Below are 25,999 nucleotides of genomic sequence, written 5' to 3'. Positions count from 1 at the left end.
CTCAGGCAGTCGTTACTCGGATAACTAAGGAACAATCTTGCCTGAGAGGCAGAAAGACAGAATTGTAGTAACTGTCTAAGATTTTAAAATATGTCCTTACTAATTCTTTTTGGTTATATATGAAGGCAAAGAAAAGATTACAGAAAAGTCTTAAGTTGGAGAAGGACTTCTTAAACAAGGTGCACACAAAAAAAGCATAAAACATAAAGGTTGATCCACTTGACTACATTAAAATTCCAAGCACCTATACAAAACATACCATAAATAAAGTGGAAAGGAAAGGAATAGACCGGACAAACCACATGTGATATATATAACTAAAAAAGAGTCAGTGCCCGGCATATAAAGAACTCTTCAAATCAGTAAGAAAAAGGCAGATATGGCAATAGAAGAATGAGCAGAGATTAAAATAGGATATTCACAGAAAAGAGAAAACCAAATGGCCAAAAAACATATGAAAGTCACTCAACTTCACTTATTATCATAGAAATCGAAAACTAAAAACACTTTAAATGTTCAGCAGCTGAATAGACAGACTGTGATCCACTCATACAAGACATTACACAGTAGTTATTGTCAAAATAAATGCATTAAAGCTACACGTACTAACATGGATAATTTTCAAAACAATGTTGAGCACAATGAAAAACGACAGAAAGACTATCTCTACATATTTTTAAAACATGCAGTTTCCTGGCTGAATGAAGGGTACATGGGCATTCATGTTGCTTGTTGCCTTTTATACCACATACAAAAACTGTATTCTTTAGTATTTTAAATCATACAAAACAGTATTATAAATTGTTGTGGATACAAACTTACATAGTAGAAATGTTCACAATAATTAACACCAAATTAAGTGAAAGTAGGTGGGGGAAGCCTGGGGAGGAGTACAAGTATCTTCAAATATATTATGTTTCATTTCTTAAAACAAAAACATGATTGATCTGAAACCCTGGTATTTATTATTTTATATCTCTACTTTTCTATATACTTCAGATATTTCAATATATTTTAAAATTCAGGGGAAGTGATTCAAACTATCCTACTCAAAGCAGAGATCTGACTTTCAAGCAACCATGTGTACGTATGAGGTTTCTTTATGAAGGGTGATCCCCCCAAAACCCGAATTATCTTCTGGAGGGCGGCCCCTTGCAGTACAGGCCTCCCCTGCTGGGTGAGTATCCTAGGAACCCATCTGTGTCAGTGGACCAGCTGGTGTTGAGAGAGGCTGCGTTTGGCTTCAGTGAATTTTTCTGAAGCCTCTTTCAACAGGTTTGCCCACTTCATGATGGGTGATTTATGAGGGCACCTGCCCACACTGCACTGAGTGTTCAGCAGTTTTTGACCAAAAATGGCATAATCCCCATGCCCCGCCCTCCCTATTCATCTACTCTTACCCTGAGAGACGTTTTTTGTTTCCCTGAAGAAAAAAGTCCTCAAAGGGAAACATTCTGCCGATGGGGAAGAAGTGAAACAAAAAACGGCAGAAGCTCTAAAAGGCATCAAAATTGTCAAGTTCAAAAACTGTTTTAAGCAGTGAGAAAAAAGTCTCAACAGGTGTACTACACCAAATGGAGAGTACTTTGAAGGTGACTGAAGTGTAAACATGTAAGAATAAATACACAATTTTATTAAATAAATTCCTTTTTTTTTTGGGGTCCCCCCCTATATACTAATTTACACTAAGAACACAAGTAAGGAAGTAAAGTAATTAAATATTCCAAATATATTATGTTAGATAATTCAGAATACTTACAGATTCTAAGTCTTTAATGTCTTTCTCTAACTGTTTATTTTGCTCATTCATATTCATAATTATGTTACACACAGATTCCCTGGGATGCAATGTTCGATCAAATTGGTGGTACATGTTTCTCCAAAACCTTTATGACCAAAAAAAAAGAGAAAAATTTCAATAAATAAATGGGAGAAAAAGAGAACATAAACATTCAAAGAGGCCTACTTACTTAAAATTGAAAGATACTGTATTTGGCTCCAAAACAGCGAATTTCTGAGATTTGGAACTATAGAGAGGATTCGAGTACTTCTTTAGATCATCCAGAAGAAACGGCCACAGGGAATAAGTCTTCTCCTTTAACCTTATATAATGAGAGAAACATAAATATCTTTCTCATAGATGCCAATACTCAGTTTTATAAACCAAGCAATTGTTTTCCAAATAAAGTTTTAGTTTTTCCTTCTATTCACAGTCTAATGTCAGCTTCTCAATGAATTTTGTTTTCTCCTCTCCATTTTCACTTATAATCTTGTAATAAAACCATGTCTAACGAACACAACACAGGTATATCATTTTCTCTCAAACAACACACTTTAAGAGATTAACTCACACAATTTCATAATCTCAGTGTCTGTTACACCTATTTCAAATTACTGCACACATACAGCTAACCCTTGAATGACACAGGTTTGAACTGCACAGGTCCACTAGATACATGTTCAGGAAGTACACAGGTTCAACAAATACAGAGTTGGCCCTTCATATTCCTGGGTTTCACTTACACAGATTCAAAGAACCATGATCAAAAACAGTATGTCAAATCCATGGATACAGAGGGCAAACTCAAAGTACCTGCAGACTTTCAATTGTACAGGGGTTGGTCCCCTTAACCTCTAAGCTGTTCAAGGGTCAACTATATATAGAATGGAACTGTACTGCCATTTGGTCTTATTCTCCTAGCCCCATATCTGTGCTGTAATGGCAGGGACAAATTTAAATGCGGGTCATACAAACAAAGGAAATTAGGAAAAATCAGGACATTATTCAAGCACTTAAAAATGCCAATTATGCTGCAAATCAAGGAGTAAGTAGGTGAAGTAGGTGGGTAACGGGTAGAATGCTTTTAGATACTATATTTACCAAATAAACATAAAATAGGGATAGAGAGAGAAAGGTGGAGAGTCTGCTCATTCTTCTTTGACCCCAAAGATAACCAAGAGACATGTTCTTAGCAAACAACTACTAGGAAATAGGTGCTTTTATGACATCTTCCTATTTATAAAGATGTTTGACACTAAATGAGAATTGTTTTTTCCTAAAAAACAGCACTGTACTCCAAGTCACCTCTCCTATTTATTTAAAAAAAAAACAAAAAAAACACTGTGAGATATTATAACACATAGCTAAAGTACTAATGTTCTCAGATATGTTCATCTCTGTCATACTCTATTTTACCAGTTATTCCCTTTACACATCTTTAGATTCCTCCACATGCTCTCGTTTCTGCCTTTCACTCTGTCGGGAATAACGGCATGTGGCTGCCTTCAAACTACCACCGGGCTTAGACTAACATGTCACCTGGATGTTCAAAATCTGTAACTGCTCTTGACTGACTACTGTAAGAAATTTAAACTTAGAAGCTAAGGACTATGATAGACCTCCCTTGCATCATAATTTAGCCAGAAGTACCTAATCCCAAACACTAGTTAGGGAAGAACAGATATGAGACCCCATCAGGGAGGGACAGATACACTGCAGCCAAATAGGTAAACTTATTTCCCCAAAGAACTGTCTTTTAGAAATGAGAGGAGAGATACAAGGCTTCATCTTACCTTAAGTTACTCAACAGTTTTTAAACCTTTTAACACACTTTAAAACTTAGTGGCCAACACTTTCTAGAAAATAAAATAATGTAAAAATATATATATATTCTAGATATATATATATTCCAGAAAATAATGTAAAGATATATCTATATGTAGATATAGATATATAGATATTCATATATATTCAGATACATAGATACATATATTCAAACTGGAAAGAAGCATAAGGGGTGTTCCTAGGGTTTGGTAATATTTCTCATTCTGAGTGCTGGCTACACAAGTGGATGACTTGAGTATTTATTAAGGTTCACACTTACGATACATGTATTTTTCTGTATATGGGCTATACTTCAAAATACTGTTTAAAAAATGTATTTCTACTATTATCCTGAGGGTGTGAGAGATACTCCGAGCATATTTGGCTTCAGAAATACAGGCAATAAAATCTTTACCAAAAAATTCACTTCTAGGATTCTAAGATGGCTGCAGAATAGATCAAAGCTACACTCACCTGTTCCCAGCACTAAACGGGATTTACAGCTAAACTATAAAGCAATCAACCTGAATAACCAACTAAAGGTTAGCTAAACTGAAATATGATAACCAAGGATTTACAGAAGAAGCCACTCAGAAACTGGTAAGAAAAGTGGAGACATGGAAAGGGCTGGCCCCCACGCTCATGTGCAATTGCTGAAAAGCCAGAGGGGTATTTCTAGGATGCGAAACTCCCTGCCACCAGAAGCATGGGTCTCAAGCCCACACAGGGATTCCCAACCCAGAACTGTGTGGGAAGAGAAGGCCACACAGAATCTGGTGGTGAAAATCAGTGGGGATTCAGTCCGCCTAGGAAAGAAGAGAGTCTGGTAGAGACTCAAGCACCGCCTTCCCAGGATCCAGCACTCCTACATTACAGCACCAGCCAGGGGGATGCACCGCCCAGTTCTCCAATTCTTGGTGACCCCACTCTGTTGTGCTCAAGTCCTTCAGAGGGGTATTCTGGCTGCACCTAGCAGAGAGCTTCAGAGTGCTCTTTTTTGACAGAACTTCTTGGCAGTAACTCAGTGACTGAACAGTGTAGCTTTAGAAAGAGGAACATTCTTCCCCACCTTAGGCACACAGCTGGCAACCCCCTCCAATCTGTTAAATCACTGGGCCTGCCCTTACCACTCTGTGGCCCCATCCTGCTGAGTCCAGTTGCACAGGGGGATCACAGTGCCCTTCAGAGATGGGACTTTTGGAGCACCATATCCCAAGGAGGCTTTTGTCTAGGAATCAGATGGGCTGTGTGACCACATTACAGGGGGTCCACTCCTATCTCCCCTGCAAGCTCAGCCCACACTATCTCAGGAAGGGAAAAATGTGCCCACCCCCTCTTACAGGCTTGCTGGCTGGCACCACCCTCAATGAGAGACTTTGGATCTGCACCCCCAAGTCCCAGTGGCTCCACCCTGCTGAGCTCAGTTCTGCAGGGAGGAAGGGACAGCTGCTCTGAGCTGGGACATTCAAAGTGTGTTTCCCACAAAGGTTATTACTCTGTGACCAGGACAAAGTGCCTGGCTCCCTCCTGCAGGCTTGGCTGGCACCAGCCCCAAGGAGAGACTCTTTTGATCTCTCTCCCCGCCTTCCCCAGAGTCCCAATGGCTCTGCCCTGCTGGGTTTGCTCTGGCAGAGGGGATGGCTGGCTGCGCCCAGCCTGAACCTGTGATGTGCTCCTTCTGGGGGACTAGAGTTGGAGACTGGCAGAGACTGAGTGGTTTGGCCCTGAAGTAGGGGCCACTTACCCTTCAGTGATGTATGTTGACCACACGGCCCCCAAGTAGGGGACACAATAGCCTGGTTCTCCTGACACTGGTCTCCCTGCTCTACCAAGCTCACAACCTGTAGAAGGGTCTGTGGGTCACAGCCAGCCCGGCAACTATATTGTCTTTCTGCAGAAGGCTCTGGTGGAAAACCAGGCAACCTCAGGGGGAGGTGGAGTAGCTGACAGGTGGAGGCAGATCTCAGAGAGCCTCTGACCTTTTACATACCTGCCCAGTCTAAAGTAGAAGAAGCCGACTATTGTAAACAGATTGGCCTGTCCCACACACACCCAGGCCTAGTAGATGCAGCCAAAAACAGTGAATGACATGGTAACTCCAGATAGATAGCGTAAGGCCGGTTACACACCACATCTGACATAAACCTATACCTGAACCCCACCCACGTAAATCCAGAACCAATACAACAAGTATTGGGCTATAAAACCACACTAGAGCTCTACCTAACTAGCCTCAAAAGCAGGACACCCAAAGGGGGATTCCAGCAGGCACCAGACCCTACCTGGAGCAACTCCACTTTAGTGGGCAGCTCCTGTACAGTGACTCATATATGGTGACTGAGGTTTAGCCTTATGGTCAGCCATCCTGAAGGCTTCACTCCACCCATAAAAGGGCCAACAGGATTCAAGATTCGACTGCATCAGGAGAGTGGGTGCACACAACCCACAAGAAACATTCCTGTAGCATGGAGCTCAGGTGATCTGGAAAACTGTGCCACTAAGCCCAATAAGACACATATATCATAAGATATAACAAATTTGGGAATCACAGCAGATCTTCCTAATACACAGAGATAAAATGGGGAGAAAAAGAAATATGCCCCAAATGAAAGAATAAGAAAAATCAGCAGAAAAAGAATGAAATTAAATGGAAGCAACCAAAATACCAGATGCAGAATTTAAAACAATGGTTATAAGGCTGCTCAAGGACCTTAGGGGAAGAATGGATGATCTCAGTGAGAACTTAAGTAGTAAGCATTAAAAAAGACATATAATCCATAAAAAAGAACAAGTCAGAAATGAAAAATATAACACCCAAGCAAAGCATCAAAAAAGGCAAGAGAATTTTTAAAAATGAGGAAAATGGCCCTTGCTGGTGTGGCCCAGTGGATTGAGTGCTGGCCTGCAAACCAAAGGGCCACCGGTTCAATTCCCGGTCAGGCACATGCCTGGGTTGTGGGCCAGGTCCCCAGTAGGGGGCACATGAGAGGCAACCACACACTGATGTTCCTCTCCCTTTCTTTTTCCCTCCCTTCCCCCCTCTCTAAAAATAAATTTAAAAAATCTTTTTAAAATAGGAGGAAAATGTAAGGAACCTCTGGGACAACATCAAGTGTAACAACATCTGCATCATAGGGGTACCAGAAAGATAAGAGAGTGAGCAAGGGATAGAGAGCTTGCTTGAAGAAATAATGGCTGAAGATGTCCCTAACCTGGTGAAGGAAAAAGTCATATAAGTTCAGGAAGCACAGTGTCCAATCAAGATGAACCCATAAGAGCCCACACCAAGACACATCATAATTAAAATATCAAAGGTTAAAGACAAGAGAGAATCTTAAAAGCAGCAAGAAAAAAGGAATCAGTTACTTACAAGGTTGCTCCCATTAGGCTGTTGGCCAATTTCTCAACAGAAACATTTCAGGTCAGAACAGACTGGCATGAAATACTCAAAGTGATGAAAAGCAAGGACCTACAACCAAGACTACTCTATCCAGCAAGGCTATCATTTAAAATTGAAGGCATAATTTTTAAAAAGACCAAAAAAAAAAAAAAAAAAAGGCTAAATTAAAGAAGTTCATTGCCACCGAACCTGTATTGCAAGAATGTTAAAGGATCTGCTTTAAGAAGAGGGGAGGGGAGGGAGGAACACAGATATAAAGAATAAAATGAAATGAAATAAAATAAAATACAATACAGCGACATAGTAAAATATACTCATTTCTATTTCATACTGTCAAGATATTTCATTAAGTTCAACTACAATTTATGTTAGACCTCAGCTAAGGAAAAAAAAAGAGCCCATTTAATCAAACCATCTTACTTGAGTTCTTCTCTTTCCTTCTGACAATTTCCAAGGAAGTTTCCAAATTGGCATGAATGAATATGTTCATGGATCTGAAGGAGAAATGCTTCATTGAATTCAAAGGCTTGTGGAAACTGTTCAGTCAAATGCCACACACATTCCAAGAACTGAGTAAACACTGGTGAGACTTCCTTTGGGTCACCATCCAAATGGCCACACCTAACCCCCCCAGAAAAGTACAAGCCATTAAAAATGCCTCTGAAAGAAATCAATTGTTCAGGTGATGTTAAATTTAAACATACATCAAAAAAAGAATCCTAAAACATTGTGCCATTGGCATAAAAAAAACAACCTAATCTTTTAATTGAAACCATTTAAAATTAGGAGTTCTTGAGCCACAATTTTAAAGGGTCTATTACCTTCTACTTACTGCAATCCAGACAAACAGGAAGGTAATAAATTGCCATAAAAATTAACAAAAGTATGAGAATTGAAAGAAATAAAAAAATTAAATCAGTTTTCATATAGAAAATTGTATTGCATTCTCACTTCCCATTGGATAAGCAAGTTCGTGAAAAACAGAAACATTCTAGTACTCTAAAGTATTTTTTTCTATTTTTACGAAATTGGTAAATGTGTAACTGTGACTCACCTCTCTGAAAATTTATGTCCAAAGGAGATCCAATCCTTTTCTATTAAAACCTTAATGAGAAAAAGTAAAATCCATTTTATACTACTTCAATTTTTTTGTTTAAAATGGATGAAATCCTATTGTCTTAAAAACAGCACTTACACTTTGCAAACAAAACAAAACAAAATTTTAAGATTACAGGCAAAAGACTGGAAGAACTAAGATTAGAAGTTCATTTAACAAAGTGTGAAGATGATACATAAATAGAACCACAGCAGTATTTTAACTTAAATTATTTCTATTGCATTTATTACATTTTAAACCTGTATGTTATAAAGCACTGTTGCATTTACATTTTTGTATGTTAAATGATGATATCTGCCTAGAAAAAAGGCTAGGAAAATGTAAATCAAAAGTGTTAACAGTGGTTAATTGTGGGTGGTAGACTGGATTGTTTTAAACCTTTTGACTTACTTGTACATCACTTATATAATACTTAAAAATGATAAAGAGACCAATGAAAAATTTATGTTCGAGTTCAATGTTAATATCTAACCTCTTAAGTGGACTGTATTGTTTCCTGTCACAACTCTACTGAAACAATAGGGTTCTAATTTTTTTCAGTCTAACTAACCTAAACAACATACCTTCGTAATATTTAATGTATGTTATAATTTCATGCATAACCACCAAGTATATCCTTTTCACTGTATCCAAATTGCCACTAGTAGTTTCTCTGACTTGGTCTTAAATCTCTCAGAAGGCCACATAATGGGATGAGAGAAGGTGCAGTTTCTGGAGTCACACTGCAAGGACTCAAGTTCTAGCGTCACCACTTTCACATCTGAGCTCCTTCGGGCAGGTGACCTTCAGTATGTAGTCTCAGATTTTACTACAAGCTGTCTGCCATTCTTCTATACACCGATATCTAAAACTTAAAATCTTTCTCGCTAAACTTATCCCTCTGCTTGTCTCGGTGAAGAGCAGGAGAACAGCACTATTGATCCCGACAGCTGAGTCCCTAGCCTGGAAATGATCCTGTCTGTGAACAACTCTTACTGACTCTACTGTCTTAACATCCCTGCGGGTTGGTCCATCGCCTCCTCCCTCCATTATACGGTGCTACCTTAGTTCTGGCCCTCTTTCCTCTCCAGTTATTTCAACAGCTTCTACTCTGGTCTCCTAACCTCCATTCACACTCCCCTCTTTCTTCAAGACACCACACCATCTTTTTTAAAGCATGTTACCGTTTCCTTTGTTTAAAGCCCTCTAATGGCTCCCACTACCCAAATTCTAGTTTTCTGTTCCTCAGGCCCCCAAGCCCCTATATTCTTCTGCACCCAACCCCCAACACTCACCGTGAATCCCATTCACCACACATTACCTGTAGTCACCTAAGAGAACTATTCTTTAGCTTTTACTGCTCCTTTTGCCTGGGAAGCTCTCACACTGTCCCTGGTCATGTATTACATGATTGCATTTGGATGTCTAGCAAACAATTAAAGTCAAACATGGCAAAGAAAATATTCCTTATCTTACACTTGCAAAATAAGAACATTATTTTATTAACAATACTTTCATTTGTCTTCCCAGATTCAATATGTTAGCACCACAAAATAATGGCGCTAAAAGGGACACAGTGATATTAAACCTTTCCTTGCTTTAAGATGATACTGCATTTAATAATTCTAAACTAATGAAAACTTTCTCACATGTCTTCATTTACTACTTGCCATGAGTTAAGATATAAATTTTGAAAAGATGAGTTAATCTGATCATACATTAAAAAACAAACAAAATGGAGGCCAGGGCTTTAGCTTCACAAAGCAGAAAATAGGTTCAACTAGAAATTTAATCTTGAGATAAGAAACATGCTTCCTAATGTTTAACTACAATTAACAAATGAAAGAATTTGAAACAGAAAGTTTCTTCTAGAATATAATTTTTAAGTATTCTTCCTTATGCTTTGCTTTACTTAATATTTGTAAGATAAACACAAGGGGGAAATACTATTTCCACTGTAACATTTTAGAAAAAAACAACTTTCAAATCTAAAATTTTTTGTCAAAGAAGTGGCACAGATGAAAATCAGTCTAACTTCAAGTTTCTCCACATCAGCGCTACCGACATTTTGGGTCAGATAGCTCTTCGTTGTAAGGCTGTCCTGTGCAAGACAGGGCACTTAATAGCATCCTGGGGCTCTACTAGTTAGATGTTGGTTGCACACTTTCTGTTCGCTGTAACAATCAAAACTGTCTGCTAATATTACCCAGTGTCTCCTGGGGGGACAAAATCACTCCTCTGGGAGAGCCACTGACCTAGCCGAATAACTCCTTACCATGAATCCTTTGACTGTTCTGTAGTAGGAATCCAATAAAAGAGAGCCAAGGGAACAAACCTGGGAAGTCCTATCCCAGCCATCAGAACAATGTACCAACACACTTGCATTTTCAACCATTATTGCCTGAAAAGAAAGATCACATACTTAGATTCTAACAGAATACATGTTAAGTGAATCATTATGTTCTACTCACTCAAAAACCACTAAGTATTGCATTATAAAGAAGAGCTAGGACTGTAATGATAATGCTGTCACAACATAATTTCCAAAAACAAGACAAAACACAAAACAAACAAAAACATAAGTTCTATTTCAAAGTGCTTGAAAAAAATGTTAAGTGCTATATGAAAAAACTCGAATTAAGTGAATCTCATTAAAGAGGTAAAACGTAAAAATCATCTGACTGGGCCCTGGCTGGTGTGGCTCAGTGGACTGAGTACCAGGGCTGCGAACCAAAGGGTCGCTGGTTCAATTCCCAGTCATGGCACGTGTCTGGGTTGCAGGCCAGGTCGCCAGATGGGAGCACATGAGAGGCAACCACACATTGATGGTTCTCTTCCTCCCTTCCTCCCTTCCCCTCTTTCTAAAAATAAATAAATGAAATCTTAAAAAAAAATTATCTGACTGGAGAAGATACAAGCATTCAACATAAAAAATCCATTCCTTCCCAACCATTATAAACCCTAAAACCAAATATAAACAATGAAGAGTTACTTTGGCTAAGAAGATTGCAGCATCCATGACAGCTTTGATATGGCGAAGCCATCCTGAGCTTTCCAAACCAGAGTAGAAATCATTGACAGAAAGCCCTTTGGTACCATTAACTAAAAGAGGGGGAGAAAACATTTCAATTAGAATGGACTAAAAACTTCACTTCTCCTATTCAAGATATTGCTAGGTGAGTAAACTGGAGAAGAGGACAAAATAAATAGGCAAAATTTGTTATAAATGAAAAGATGCTATCAAAAGGTCAATGATGAATTTTTTGCTACATTTTACTGTCATTCCTTGTGCTTAAAAAAATGCTATCTTGTTTAAAAACATATTTGCAACACAAGTGTTTAATTGAAAAGTCTGATATTTTAATTTTTTAAATTCCATAACATGACTAGAAAGATACCTTACTATTTAAATGAAACAGTATCATAAATTAATCTTAACTATACTGACTAATCAAGAGTATCTAACAATAGCAATTCTTTTTAAAACCATTAGAATTGTACTGTACAGTAGCTACTACCCAAATACAGTTAATGAACACCTGAAATGTAGGTAGTCCCAACTGAGATATATTGTAAGTATAAAATTTCTAAGACTTAAAGGTAAAAAAGTAAACTATATCATTACAAATTTTTAATGTTAATTACAAGTTTAACATAGTATTTTTATTAGGTTAAATATATTATTAAAATTAATTTCAACTGTTTCTTTTTTACTTTTTAAATGTGACTACTAGAAAATTTCAAATTCATAATATAAAATTTTATATTGTTTGACTAGCATTATACTTCCATGCAGCAAATCTGACTAGAAGGTAAGCAATAATCATACCTTCCAGTAACTTCTGAAGGCTTGACCTCATGACATGAATATTTTCAATTCCAACAAACTGAAATCTAATATTAGAATAGTTGTCTTCATTTTCATAACCTTTTCCAGCTGCTCTGTTGGCCATTGCATTCAGCTATAAATTTAAATTTTAGAAATTTAGAGACAATTGCTTTATCTTATAACTTAACAAAATATCATGAAAACACTAAACAAACTAATTTTAGCTAGCAGTTTAAAGAAACTCATCACAACTGAATATGCTAACCTTTTTTAGTGAGTAAAAGTCTCAGATAACTAATAGCAAAGAAGGATACTATAAAGAGACTATGCTATATAATGGAAAAGTCAGACAAAAAGTTCTCCACAAATAATTCATGAAACTAATTCACTTAGGTTTTTAGTCAGTTTTCCTTATGTTTGTAATATTTCAAAATCTACAACCACAAAGATCTCCTAGCTAAATCCTAAGTGATTCAGAGATTAGCAGAGCTGGGCAGTTACATAGGTCAGGTTATTTGAGGTCCTCCATACTGGAGACTGCTGAAAGCCGACAGTATACAACGTGGCATATGACCCACTAGCTTGACAGAGCTTCAAAAACTAGGCCAGAAATAAACTTGTCTCTAAGGGAGAAAAGAGACTGCCCATACCCCATAATCTTTAGCTTTTATATCAAATGCTATCAGAGATTTGCCATATTTAATTCTTTCAGACTAGGATTTCAATAGCACGTTATTACAGTTTACTAAATATTCTCATGGGCCTAAATGAAACAGAACCTAAATTTTAGGAAAAAATAGTAGCTTTTCATTCAGTGGATGGGGACCCAGGTTGATAACAAGTACAGTTAAATTGTATTTACTGACTCACTGGTCATTCAGCACCTATGATTACTGAGGTTAACAGCTAGATATTTTAAATGTTTCTACATTACTACTATTTGAGTTTAACTGGTAAAACAAAACAATCAAATAAAGATATATTTTCTCCGTAGAAGTCAGTTATACAAATAAGACACATTAGGTCCTGAGAAACAAATCACTCTCAGACGTTATATTCAAAAAGTCTTGTATTACAATCTTTTATATCTAATATCTCCTAAAAATAGTTCTAACCAATTAAGCTACCCAAATTACACAAAGTAAAATAAAATATTTCTTACGAAATCACCAATACTTTTTGTCTTCTAAGAAAGTCTTTTTAATAAAAGATTACCAAATTATCAGTTTCTAAATTTTAATACTCTTTAATTTATTCAAATTAATTGTATCATATGTTTTCCCCATTATTTTTTGTAAGACTGCATAATGATGAGGATTAATTCTAAACATTCTTTTCAACAAAGCTTCCTATAATTGTGGTCTATATGGCTCACTCGCTGTTTTTCATTGCTTTCTCTTATTTTCTCATCATTCCAGATTTTCGAAGAAATCCTCACTATAACTCTGCCAATGTTCTTTTGTGTAGCCCACCAGCTCTGCACCCGATGCTATAATAAAAATTAAAAGTAATGTTAGCTATTAACATTGTGGATTTTAATTACGTTAGTTTCAGGATTGTACATGAAATGGTTGCTTAACTGTGTTCATAAAAAGAAATATAGAGTCCTAGCTGGTGTGGCTCAACTGGTTGGAGCATCATCTCAAACCGAAAGGTTGCAGGTTCAATTCCCAGTTAGGGCACAAACCTGAGTTGCAGGTTTGGTCCCTGGTTGGGGTACCTACAAGAGGCAATTGATCAATGTTTCTCTCTTACATTGATATTTCTCTCCCATTTTCTCCCCTCCTTCCCCCTCTCTAAAAGCAATAAGCATGCCCTCAGATAAGGATTAAAAAAAAATGGACTGTGACACTTGTCCCAATGATAAAAATTTTACCTTACACAATATGCCTAACGGAACAACTATTTTTTCTTCACTATTTTTAAATCTCTACATCGTTGTTTCCTAAATTAACTCACTATGTATTTTCCTTATTTTCTTGAATATTTCAAATTAAGGTCCATTATTTTAACACAGTGTTTTGCCAACTGAAAATTCTAACTGGATTTCCAATTTTTCACACACAGACACTATTCAGTATTTCTTCACAATAACATAATACTTACTAGTATACATCATCAATAGTTCCCAATAAAACTCTGAAAACATAAGAAATCACTATCTGTATTACTGGTAAACTGAACTCCTAAGTTGGTATCCTTTAAAAGATTGATTTCCTCAGTATCATTAGCCTTGGTTAATTTGAAACTAGAATTCAGCATGTTAAATGTGGACAAATTAATCGACTCTTTTAACATAACAAAGATAATTAAACTAACAGACTGTAGTGTATTCAAGGCACATACTTTGGGCCTGGTATCCATGACATACATATAGCGATTGGCTGGATTAGCTTTACTAATGGCTTGAAGCAAATGTTCATCCTCCAAGCACCTGGCACTGAATCCTGACAGTGGCTGACTACATCGACAAATGGCAGCCTAAATTTAAAAAGAGAGAAAACAGATTATGCAAAGAGGTCTGAAACATGCCTTTTAAAATTCTTAAAAGAAAAAAAAGTTACAATTAAATGTGCTGTTAGAAGTTGGCAGGACAATTAGAAGGCATTAACTTTGAAATCCTATTTGACTTAAAATACTATTTCAACATCTTGATATTATTTAATTTTCCAATATTCTCTTCCAAGATACTTAAATGTCCCCTTATCTAGTTGAATTAAAAAAAAAAAACAACTTAGGTCCTTAGAAGTATCACCTGGTTAATTCTCTATCATGTAACCTACTAAGATACTTTCTGTGCCCTAGATTACAAAATACTTTCAGCTCAAGTCCAAGTAAGAGATCAGTCAATAAATGCAGAAAAGGATATTTTAAAATAGCAAGCAACATTTAAACTTTCACTTTCCAAAGGCTTTCAGACCTCTACTTAGAAATCAGCAATCTTTATATAAAATGAGACATAAAATGAGAAAAATGAGCTTCAATCCAAATTTGGGTTAAATATAGTCAATCCAAAAGGGCAACAATATCTATAAGTAGTGAATGTCAGATTAGCTATTTACTGTTGTTTAAAGTCTTAAAAAAGCCCTGCCTGGTGTGGAATGAATGCCGGCCTGCCAAAAGGTCGTTGGTTTGATTCCCAGTCAGAGCCTATGCCTGGGTTGCAGGCCAGGTCCCCAGTTGGGGGCATGAGAGAGGCAACTGGTTGATATCTCTCCTTCTCTTTCTCCCTCCCTTCCCATTTCTCTATAACTAAATAAATAAAATATTTAAAAAATAATTTTAAAAAGTCTTAAAAAAAAGAATTAAAAAGATTTACACCCACATGCTTTTTATCCAGTCTCATCCATACCAACCCTAACTTAACCCTACTCAAACATTTCAACCACAGTATCATTTAAAAAAAAAAAGGATACATAAATTCACACATTCACCTATTTTAAATTTACATATATAAAAACACTTACAAAAATTTAATAAAATAGAAGAAAATGAGGATGTCTTACTACATTTTTTTCAGACCTACTTCCTGATTTGTTAATTCTGGCATTGAATATCTAATTTTAGCCCAGATTTCCAATTAAAAATGTATACAAACATGGGTGTGTCAAACAAATGCCATTATCAGTCATAACTCCCTATGACTGTTACAAAAATTAGATTAGAAACCTTTGTTTAAAGTTTTACTTACTATCTCTGGCTCCCTTCTAAATCCCAACTTGAAGTTCTAATAAAGAAATTTAGTATGTATAAAACCAAAAGGTAAAAGAGAAAGGGAGAGAAAAAGAGTAAAGATGTCAATAAAACTTGAGAAAATGAAAGCAGATTGCCAAGTTATAACCAATTTACTAGAGCAAAGAGAGCTGCCGTATTGCTGAGTCAATAATAAGCAGGTATTTCAAGGGGCAAAATCCCAGACAGGCTCAAGGGTTGGTACCTCGGAAAGCCTGAGTGGGAGCATAACTGAAAACAATAGAACTGGCTGAAGGTCTACGTAACAATCCCAGATCTTCCCTTAATTTGAACAAAAAGCTTATTCTATGAAGAGGATTAACATGAAGACACTGGGCAACAGGCACAGCTGTGGTTGCACCCTCCCCCCACCAAAAACAGGAGGATTAACTAAAGTCTACTTAACAAAATGTGAGGTCTTCCTATCTCTCTTCCCACATATGGATCCTGGCCAGACTTACCACACACATTGGGACAAAGATTATTACAACAGAAGAAAGAATCCAAAGACAGCGATCACTCATGCATGCAAACTTCTAAAGAGCTTTTTAGTACCTCGCTCATAAATATGAGAGGCCAGGCAAGAATCAGCCATATATTTGAAAGACATGAAAAACAAAAAACAAAATTAACAGGAAAAAAAAAGAAACTGATCAAAGGGTAACTAATGTGGGGAGCACAAGAATTCTTTTTTAAAAATTGCTAACGTCTTCAGAGAACTGAGTCATCACATCCAAGAATAGAAAACTGTTTAAAAATAAAAAGTTCGGAAAACAGGATACAATTCTTGAATTTTTAAAACACTATAGCAAAAAGAAAAAGAAAAAAGAGGATCTAAGAGATGGTTGGGGATGAAACTCAGGAAATCTTCTCCCCTACCCAGAACCTTACAGTGAGACTTACAGACATGATCGAGCACAGAAAGAGAAGAAAATTAAGAAAAATGGAGGTTTATGCTAGAAAGCCCACTTGTTAATACATACGAAAGTACAAAAAAGTAATGAAAGAGTGGACGTTATCAAAGAAATAGAGAACCAACCTCCCACAAGAGAGACTTGAGTTTCCAGATGGAATTTAAAACAACACATGAAGGCACATAACTGAAGTTTCAGAACATTGGAGGAAAAGGAGAGTTAAAAAGCTTCCAAAGGGAAAAAAATCAGGTCACAAAAAAACTGGGAGTCAGAAATGGCATCCAAATTCTCAACTTACTAGCTGTTGAGATATAGAAAAAGTGATTTACCCTCTCTGTACCACAGTTTCCCCATTTGAAAGTTACAGGTAATTAGCAGACCCCACCTTATAAAGTTACTATGAGGATTTCATGCATATAAAGCTTTTAACATACAGTGCCTCCTGGCCTACCATTAACAAGCTTACTTAACAAGGTAACTTCACAGTAATGTGCAATCCCTGTTACAGCATCTCAGTATAAAGATGCCTCCTTTGTCTCTTCATATTGCAAAATCTCTCCAATCTGAAGAGCTTGCTATTAAAATGGGAACCTAACGGTGGACTGAGTGTCGACCTGAGAACCCAAGGGTCACCAGTTTGATTCCTAGTCAGGGCACATGCCTGGGTTGTGGGCCAGGTCCCCAGTGGAGGCACGCACAGGAGGCACCCACATATTGATGTTTCTCTCCCTCTCTTTCTCCCTCCTTTCCCATCTCTCTAAAAATAAATAAATAAGTATCTTTTTAAAAACTTAAAAAATAAAATGGGAACCTGGAATACCCTTGTTTCTCTCTCTTTTCTCAATAGTTGTCTGGTCAAAACTATCTGTTTCCTGCCAATGCAACAGGATCAAAAGGTTACCACTGGCAAGGAAGAGAACCTATCTAATCCCATTATTTTCAAGTCACCATTAGAGGGAGAGAGGGAAGAAAGAAAGGGGGGAAGGGGAGGAAAGACAAAGGAAGGAAACAACAGGTGAAGAGGAAAGAAAAATGGCAAGTATGAAAGCTTCTGTATTTCAGGGGTAATTTTGTTTTAAAATAATGAAAACGTCATTAACTGAAAAGCCAGCACTTCTCTATCAGCAATATTATAATAATGACATCTTAATAGAAAAGCGAGTGTTCTTCTGGATATTTAAACTTGAAGAGGGGTGTTATTACTTTGGTAAAATCAAAAGGAAAGCTGCCTACCTCCTTATTTTGATGATAGTAGGAAAGAACTGGAAATCTTCCCTTGCTCCGGAACTTGGAACTACCAACAATTATTGGTTTGCTTGCTATTCGGGGAACATAAAGTTCCCTTGGATAAGTTTCACAAATCTGTAAAAATCAAATAAAACATAACCATTCGATGCATTTAAAAACCATGAGGTTGAAAACCACGTTTATAAAACTTTAAACCTTACTAATGTAAGAACAATACATAGCAATACACAGACAACTTGCTACAATGACTCTCTGTTTCCTGACTCTCTGGTACTAACATTTTTTGAATTTCCACAGAAGGTTGCTAAGTTACCTTGTATTCTCGGTTGGCATCAGACAACTGCCAGTTTGAATTTGGCACACCCATCCTCTCATATTCCTCGGCAAGGTCAATAAGCTGCCAACCTCGCAGGCGTTCTGAGTCATTTTGTTTGGGGTTATAAGAGAATGCATAGAGATCTTCATATTTTGCTATAGTATACAAAATGTATAAATGTTAAAATGCAACTTATAAGACTTACTATATGACAAGTGAAAGTAATTTCAGTTCTACCCCTCAATTTTTTCTTTACACTCTACTAAGACATGGCTAACACCTGAACATATTTAAAGTTAAAATTTTCTCTGTTCTTTGATGCAAATGACTATACCTAAAGGCATAAACATATCGATCTGAAATTCAATTTATATCATCAGTAAAAGCTAGTGACTAATACAGTTTGACTTATACAGTACTCTACTGTAATATTTCCCTTTTTTAAAAGTTTAAAGACACAAATAGACACTTCCTACCCACCACTTTTCCCAAATGGATGTAAAACAAAGACTGAGGCCACAATGAAATATTAAAGGTACCACATAGAATATGATATTGCCTATACGTTCCTATAGTACAGTTTAGACCCAAAGTGACAATGGTTGCACAGAGGTCCAAAGAGCGCTTACTTCTGAACAATGATAAGCCCCTGAAGTCACAGAACTATCTATACCATGAGATTTGACTTGACTTGGGACGATGGGATAAATGTTACAGGCCTATGTTAGGAGAGAAGAGTGAACAAAAATCTCCTAGACCACTGCATACCAGATGTCCAATTAAAAAAAGTAGCATACAGTAACTAATATGCTTTGTCTCCCTGGAGAGATCGCTATAATTCAAGTTATACTGGGAGAAGGAAGCCTCCAGATCCCTAAGACAGAGTAGTGACGAGATCCTTCTTTAAGGCCTGTATCCCTCTCACTCCTACTTCTACTAAAGTAGGATTCACCCTCTTTTTCTCTGTCTCATCTCCCTTATGTTCCACTCCAGTCAGTTACATAGCTTAGTACCACTGCTATCAGAGGAGCCTGACCTTCCTTAACTTCTGCTTTAAAGAATCAATTTCCAAGTCACCCCTTGGCTGTGGGTTTAAAAAAAAAAAAAGAAAAAGAAAAGGCTGTGCATCAACAGACTTCTAAACCATTAATATAAATCTACAGTTTCTTAGGTCTGTACTACAGACTTAACACTTCATTTTGTCCTTACTATTACCCTTTCTTTTGAAACCATTATTAAAGTCAGATCAGAAGTTTATAATTACTTCTGGGCCAAATTTTTTAAATTAGAGTGCAAGGTACTCCACTTAAGAGTAACAAAGTATAAAATATCAACAACTACATGTTAAATAAAGTATCTCAGATAATCCTCAAAATTGAGCAAGCTGTTGGTCTCTAAGAACAGTACCTTGTTTTGACAGTTGTAGCAAAGAGTTGTAAATATCATGGCAATCTCTTTCTTTGGGAACAATGAAATGCACAATTCTGAAGTTCTTGCACTGAATCACAAGTGGGCATCCAGAAGTTGTCAAAGCCAGTTTCTCCACTGAGGCAATATGGTGATGCAATATCTACACCAAGAAAAAACATTTGACCGTCATTATAAAAAGCACTATTTTATTCTCTTCCATAGTTCATAAATGTTAGCAATGTCCTCTTCAAATAAAATCTCAAATGTTATACACTGCACACTCAAACTTAAAAATTTTAAATGACGATGCCTGAGCCAGAAATGTGCCCAAACACTTCACACAGTCATACATTATTAAGCGCCAAGGACCTACCTCTGTCTATCCTCCATCCATCTCTGTGGCCTGTCTACTTCTCTCCATCTCCACTGTCACTCCCCTGGCTGCAATGTTCCCATTGTTTCTCACTTGAATTACTCTAACTAGCCTCCTAAATACTCTCTCCAAATCTACTCTTGATATCCCCCCAATCTATCCATTTCCTACAAGGCAGACAAGTAACCACTGAAAACCTAATCAAAAAAAAAAAAAAAAGGGCAAAGCAATCTAGTCATTATTCCCCAATTCTCCTATTCAAGTACTAAGCTGGCCTGACCGGGCTTAGCTTTTGAGATGAGATGAGAGCAGGAGGATTCAGGGGGCGGTGACCACAGACTTTCCCACTTCTCTAGCCTCAGTTCAAGTCCCTCCCCCAAGATCACTAAGTTCTAGTGACAATAGCCTTCTTTTGGCTCCTCAAATGAGCTAAGCTCCTTTATACACACTCTGAGTTGCTCCTACTAACTGGGATATTATAACTCTACCTCTTCACCTAGGAACTTGCTGAATTGTTTCTGGGCTTTGCTTAAAACTCATTACTGAGAAATATGTACAGCCTGATAATCCCCGTGGGCCCTCCCAAGTAAGTCAGGCCTCCTCCATTTTCTTTTCAAGTATCAACATACATTTTTCCTTTCACAGGACTTAGTATATGTGTAATTTGTTGTGTAGTGAAGGTCTATTTCTGTAGCTAGATTTTAGTAACTTCATAAGAAGCAAAACTATAGCAAAGTTGAATGTCACATCTCCAGCATGTAACACGTTACTTGGAATGTTGTTAATGATTCTCTTCAAATTAAAAAGAAAAACAAATTTCAAGGGATATATATTACACATTCAAACTTAAATTTGACCAAGCCAGAAATATGGATGTCATAGTTGATACCTTCTCCATCACAAATGCTTACTGAATGAATGAACAGAAAGTCCTAGTATAAACTGAGTACTTGATGGCATTTGAAACATATAATTATCATTCTCACCTTGTTATCTATTATATTGTTTGCTACTAAAAAAAGTTCTTTTTTTCTCAATATCATTCCTAATTTAAAATATTTATAGAAAACTTTTCTGAAAAATAAAAGATCTTAAAATCATGTTTTATCACATTTGATAAAACTCAAATATAGAAAGAAATCGAGTCATCTCAAATTAGTCTAAAAATTTAACATAAATTCCAGTGTAAAAAAATTGCAACCTGCTTTTTGGGGGCGTGGTGTGTGTGTAGGTGTGTGGCAAGATGAGAAATGGATGATTATTCATATTATACATATATTATATAATTATAATTTTATACATGAATATAATTCTCAAAACTACGTATTAATTCTAAAGTTCATATGCACGATTAAATGCACAAAATAATAAAGAAAAGCTTGAAAAAGAAGACTAATGAAAACAGAAGTCCTATGGTAATTAAAAGGATCTATAATGCAGATAATTAAGACACACTGCACATATGTAACTTATACTTATGGCTGATATTTAGCACTATTAACATTTGTATTAGCAGACCTGTGCCAAGTTACTCAAAATGATTTAACTTATAGTAACATCTAAATAGAGGATAAGGAACAATAATCCACTGTAATATCATATCACTATTATGATTCCAATTAAGACCCAAAATTGTTTGCAGGAAGAAAGTGATGAAGGGACCTGGCTCTGCCATGAACTAGTTATATGATCTTGAAAAAATCTGTAAAATGGAAAAAAAAAGTAAGGCCCATTCTTTATCTAAAATGTTCATTTCTATGGATCTAGTATACTAAACAGACTTCATTCAGGAGAGATGTACAGGAATATACCAGGAAGAAAGCATTTTAAAGAAAAGGAGAGAAAAGAACAGCACAGATATCTTTTAGCTGCCCCCAAAACTATGTTCCCAGCTTCTGAAAGAACAGCTTTATGAAAACTTTCATTTGTACTCTAGGAGATAGATAACATATTAATATCAGTGGACAGATATTCAGTGGGCAGACAAAGGAAAGGCAGACAGAGTGGATGAGAATCAACTAATGATTTTGCAAGGCCCTGCTAGGTGAAACTCCTGGGCAAACACTGGATGAGGAAGAGATCCAGAAACTCTATGAAATGCAATTTCTCCAGAATCAACATCTAGTTAAGTATCCTCATTTATTGCAATCACTTATCAATTGAACAGCCTTCCCGGGGAAATTAAAAGAGTATAAGCAAAGAGAGATATCAAGATTTATTAAAAAGCCACGGTCAATAGCCCTGGCTGGTGTGGCTCAGTTGGTTGGAGCGTCATCCCAGAAACTGAAAGATCATGGGTTTGCTATTTGGACAGGGAACATGCCTAGGCTGTGGGTTGGGTCCCCAGTAGGGCACGTGCAATAGGCAAATCCATCTATGTTATTCCCCTCACATCGATGTTCCTTTTCCCCTTTCTCTCCCTCCCTTCAACTGTCTCTAAGTATGACCTCAGGTGAGCATTAAAAGAAAAAAGAAAAAAAGCTATAGTGACTAAAGCAGTGTGCTATTGGTACAGTATAATCACTATACTGAAAGAACAGAATAGAGAGCTCAAAAGCAAATCCTCACTTTAAGGCAGAGTTGATACTACACATTAATAAAACAATCAATTAATGGTGCCAGTTATGCATAGGCAAAATAAAAATGAATCCCTGTGTCATACCATCCACCAAAATGTTCCTCAGATATATTAACACCTTATACTTAGAATAAAAACCGTAAGCTTTTAGAAGAAAATATTGGAGAATCTCTATGACCTTGATGCAGGGAAGGATTCCTTAAGTCACAAAATAGCATAAATTATAAAAGAAAAAAATGAAAATCTATTACACTAAAATTTTAAGTTTAAAAGGCATGCCACACACAGGTAAAAGTTATTGACAACACCTATATCTGACAAAACATTAAGAACCAGAACTCTTGCAAAATCAGTGTGACAGGACAAACAATCCAATAGGAAAAGGAAATCTAAAGCTAAAATATCTGAAATTGTTACTGTCGGTATTTAACTAGATATTGATAAAGGAAAGGGAAGCAAAGGGACTTAGACATTGAGCTTAATAAAATGGGAAGCATGAGCCTGTTTGCTTCACCAGGAAGCCAGAGCTTTTCACACTCCAGGGGACGATAGCACTGTGCTCCTCCAAGGGGATTAATACTCTTCTCTTCTCCACTCCAGTACCAGCTGGTTGGGGGGCCAAGGGGGACATTCTGGACCACAGAGGCCTGTTGGTCTAACTAGGGGGTGTGGACCCATCCAAAGCCCATGAAAACTTGGGAAGTTGATTGGTCATTTTGGAAATGCACCTGGTCCATCCCAAGCACAAACTAATATAATCCTAGGGGAACAAGGAATCAATCTCTCTCCCCTCCACCGCCGCTCCCCCACTCCTCACCCAGTGATGTAGTCACCTCATTTGTGTGCTCTCTTGCCTGGAAGCATTTGACCATGCGGGTCCAGCTACCAGAACCCGCAGGAGATGGTGTGGGCTCTAAAAGGTGTGTGGGCTCTAAAAGGGCTAAGCTCTCGCTCTCTCTATCTCGGGCCCTGCACTCGCCCCAGGCACTTGTGTCTCTCTCTCCATAGCAATGTGGCCTTAGCAACCATGTGGCCCACGGCCATGGGGACTCCACATGCACACTCCAGGAGGGAGCCTGAATTCCACGGCATAGTAGCGGAATGCAGCCAGAAACACACACTAAGCTAGCCAGATGGAGGAGCAAACTGTACTTTAACATGAAGAAGAAAATCTGGACACTGGCTTTTACTTTGGCCTTGCTGTGGACAAGGTTGGACTTTTTCCATGGCAGGATGGACAGAGATGAGAAATTGGAAACCCAGGGGGGCAGTTTCTATTTCCACATGCAACATGACAATCTCCCATGCATGGGTCCTTGGAATGCTTTCCTCGCAACCCTGTGGAAGAGCCCAATTTCACTGACAACAAAAAGGTAAGTTCTTTATTATCAGCAAATTTAAATCACAAATACACATCCACTAAACAGGCAAAAAGTTTAAAGTTGACAATAACAATGTTGCTGAGAATAGTGAACAATGTGTTACAGTCCATTGTGAATATGTTAAAACAATCGTTTTGGAGAAGTAACATACTTAGTAAGGTTGAATATGCACTTATCTAAGTAATTTTACTCCCAGGCAAGTATCTCAGACAAATTCTGGCACAATGTATACATGAAAAAAAATATACAAAGTATCCATTACCTCACTGTTTGCACTAGCAATAAATAAACAAATGAATAAACAAAAGAACACCCTAATGGCAATTTGGTGTAAAAATACTGACACTTGAATTGTCAATATGTACCTATATTGTTTAGATTTTTAAAAACTAAAAAGAACATATAGGTTTTTTATAATTATTCATGTATATAAAAAGAGTTTGGTATTCTACAACAAAACTCCACATTCCATATTATATCATTTTTATTAAGAGGGAAAGTAAAAGTGATTTAGGTGACTGAAAAGTTGTTTGAGATAACCAATGATTAAAAATGTTTTACACATTCAAAATAAAACACAGCAAGACACTAACACCATTATTATAATTATGGTAAACAGTACAATAGAGGTCCTCCTTACCCAGGTTTCTTTCTGATGAGAGTCTATAAATAATAGATGTGTGGCCGTAAGATACAGTGTTCCTGTTAATGACTTGTTACTGGTACTGAATCGGTCAAGTAATTTCACTTGCTCAACCTAAAAAAGAAAAAAATGTTACTTGTCATTTCAGGAGTTGTATAAATTCTTTTTCTGTTATCCTAGGATTTAAGTGCACCATTTTCAATTTTTTTCTCCTCCTATTCAAAAACATGAATTTACTTAATGTTGAATGTTAAATTTCATATATCTTGGGGAATATATAAACCACAAACAACATAGGTACTATTTATAGTTATGTATATAAATGAGAGAACCCTGTAAAAAAGTATTAACACATATATTACGGTAAACAGGGAAGAGGGGTGTGGTATAAATAAGCAAAAACATTTTTCATATCTGAGAGTCAAAATATTTTATACAGAGTTGGCAGGTCAAATTATTGAGAGAGAGAGAGAGAGAGAGAGAGAGAGAGAGAGAGAGTTATCATATAGAGTCATGGAAGTAAATTACCAGAAAATTACATCAGGAAACAGTTAAATTATTGCAGAGTCCAACTTATTTCTCTTCCCACTCCACCCAGGACAAGGTTTTTTATCCTGCTCTGTGCTTTCTGTCATACTATTCTCCCTTCATACAATAGTCTCTTCTGCTTTGCTAAGTAATAAGCATTCTGCAAGGCTCACTGATTGCCTGTCCCTGACCATGAATTCTTCTCAGAAAGTTAATTACTTAATATCTTAGCTTTGCGTTTCTTCATGGTTCTGAATTCCTTGGCACAGATTATGCCATATGCTGCTTCTGCATCCTGTAGCTGAGGCAGTGAGGTACACAGTACATCTTTAATAAGAGTACACACAAGCAAGTACGCGCCAAGGTTGCTACTGAAGAGTGTGATTAAAGTTGGCCAGGGATGTGCAGGGGACTGCTGTTTTGGAAAAATTAGTGTTTATTACTATCCATTCCTGGGGGGGAAAGTAAAATAATCATTACCAATTTAAAAATATTAATCCACAACTACATCAGTAGGTTGTATCAGATAGTTCTTTAAATTGTGTATGTCTTAAAAACCAGATAGCTAACCATTATCTCATTAATTCTATACTTTCTCCCCACATATACAGGGTGGGGCAAAAGTGGATTTACAGTTGTTCATATGGAAAACACTATAATAATTAATAATAAATACAAGAATAAACTCTGTATTTCATGTACTCACTGTAAACCTACTTTTGCCCCACCCTATATTTTCTTCTCCCTTACTAAAATCGAAGAAAAAATTCCCCATTTTGAAATTATAATTTCCAAAATAATCAATAACTACCATTTAAAAAACTACTAGTGCTCCCTGCAAGAAATTTAATTTCAGAGTCTGTTTTCTTTTTTTACTTATAAATAGCACCTGTTCAAATAAATTAAAATTTAAATGTAAAATGAAAATATTTGTTTTTGGAGAAAA

The 25,999-nt window shown here is 36.8% G+C and overlaps 1 protein-coding gene across 3 annotated transcripts in view; it reads right to left on the bottom strand.

Moving 5' to 3' along the window:
• MTMR6 (myotubularin related protein 6) overlaps window positions 1–25,999 on the bottom strand; it is a 54,398-nt gene that overhangs the window by 20,713 nt on the left and 7,686 nt on the right. For 2 of the 3 annotated variants that reach the window (XM_054577158.1, XM_054577157.1), the window contains exons 2-13: window positions 24,523–24,639; window positions 19,547–19,709; window positions 18,137–18,294; window positions 17,809–17,937; window positions 14,276–14,410; window positions 11,930–12,062; window positions 11,093–11,202; window positions 10,376–10,501; window positions 8,059–8,108; window positions 7,425–7,625; window positions 1,971–2,102; window positions 1,760–1,886 (exon numbers count right to left, since the gene is read on the bottom strand). In XM_054577158.1, the coding sequence (XP_054433133.1) occupies window positions 1,760–1,886; window positions 1,971–2,102; window positions 7,425–7,625; window positions 8,059–8,108; window positions 10,376–10,501; window positions 11,093–11,202; window positions 11,930–12,062; window positions 14,276–14,410; window positions 17,809–17,937; window positions 18,137–18,294; window positions 19,547–19,709; window positions 24,523–24,639 (1,581 nt within the window). Of the gene's footprint in view, window positions 1–1,759; window positions 1,887–1,970; window positions 2,103–7,424; window positions 7,626–8,058; window positions 8,109–10,375; window positions 10,502–11,092; window positions 11,203–11,929; window positions 12,063–13,304; window positions 13,419–14,275; window positions 14,411–17,808; window positions 17,938–18,136; window positions 18,295–19,546; window positions 19,710–24,522; window positions 24,640–25,999 lie in introns of all 3 variants that reach the window. The other variant, XM_054577159.1, reaches the window with a different exon arrangement.

Source organism: Pteronotus mesoamericanus, unplaced genomic scaffold, assembly GCF_021234165.1.
Source record: "Pteronotus mesoamericanus isolate MK-2021 breed Mesoamerican mustached bat unplaced genomic scaffold, CSHL_Meso_final contig_41, whole genome shotgun sequence".
Classification (NCBI taxonomy): Eukaryota; Metazoa; Chordata; class Mammalia; order Chiroptera; family Mormoopidae; genus Pteronotus; species Pteronotus mesoamericanus.
This window is presented reverse-complemented; position numbering and strand designations above follow the sequence as displayed.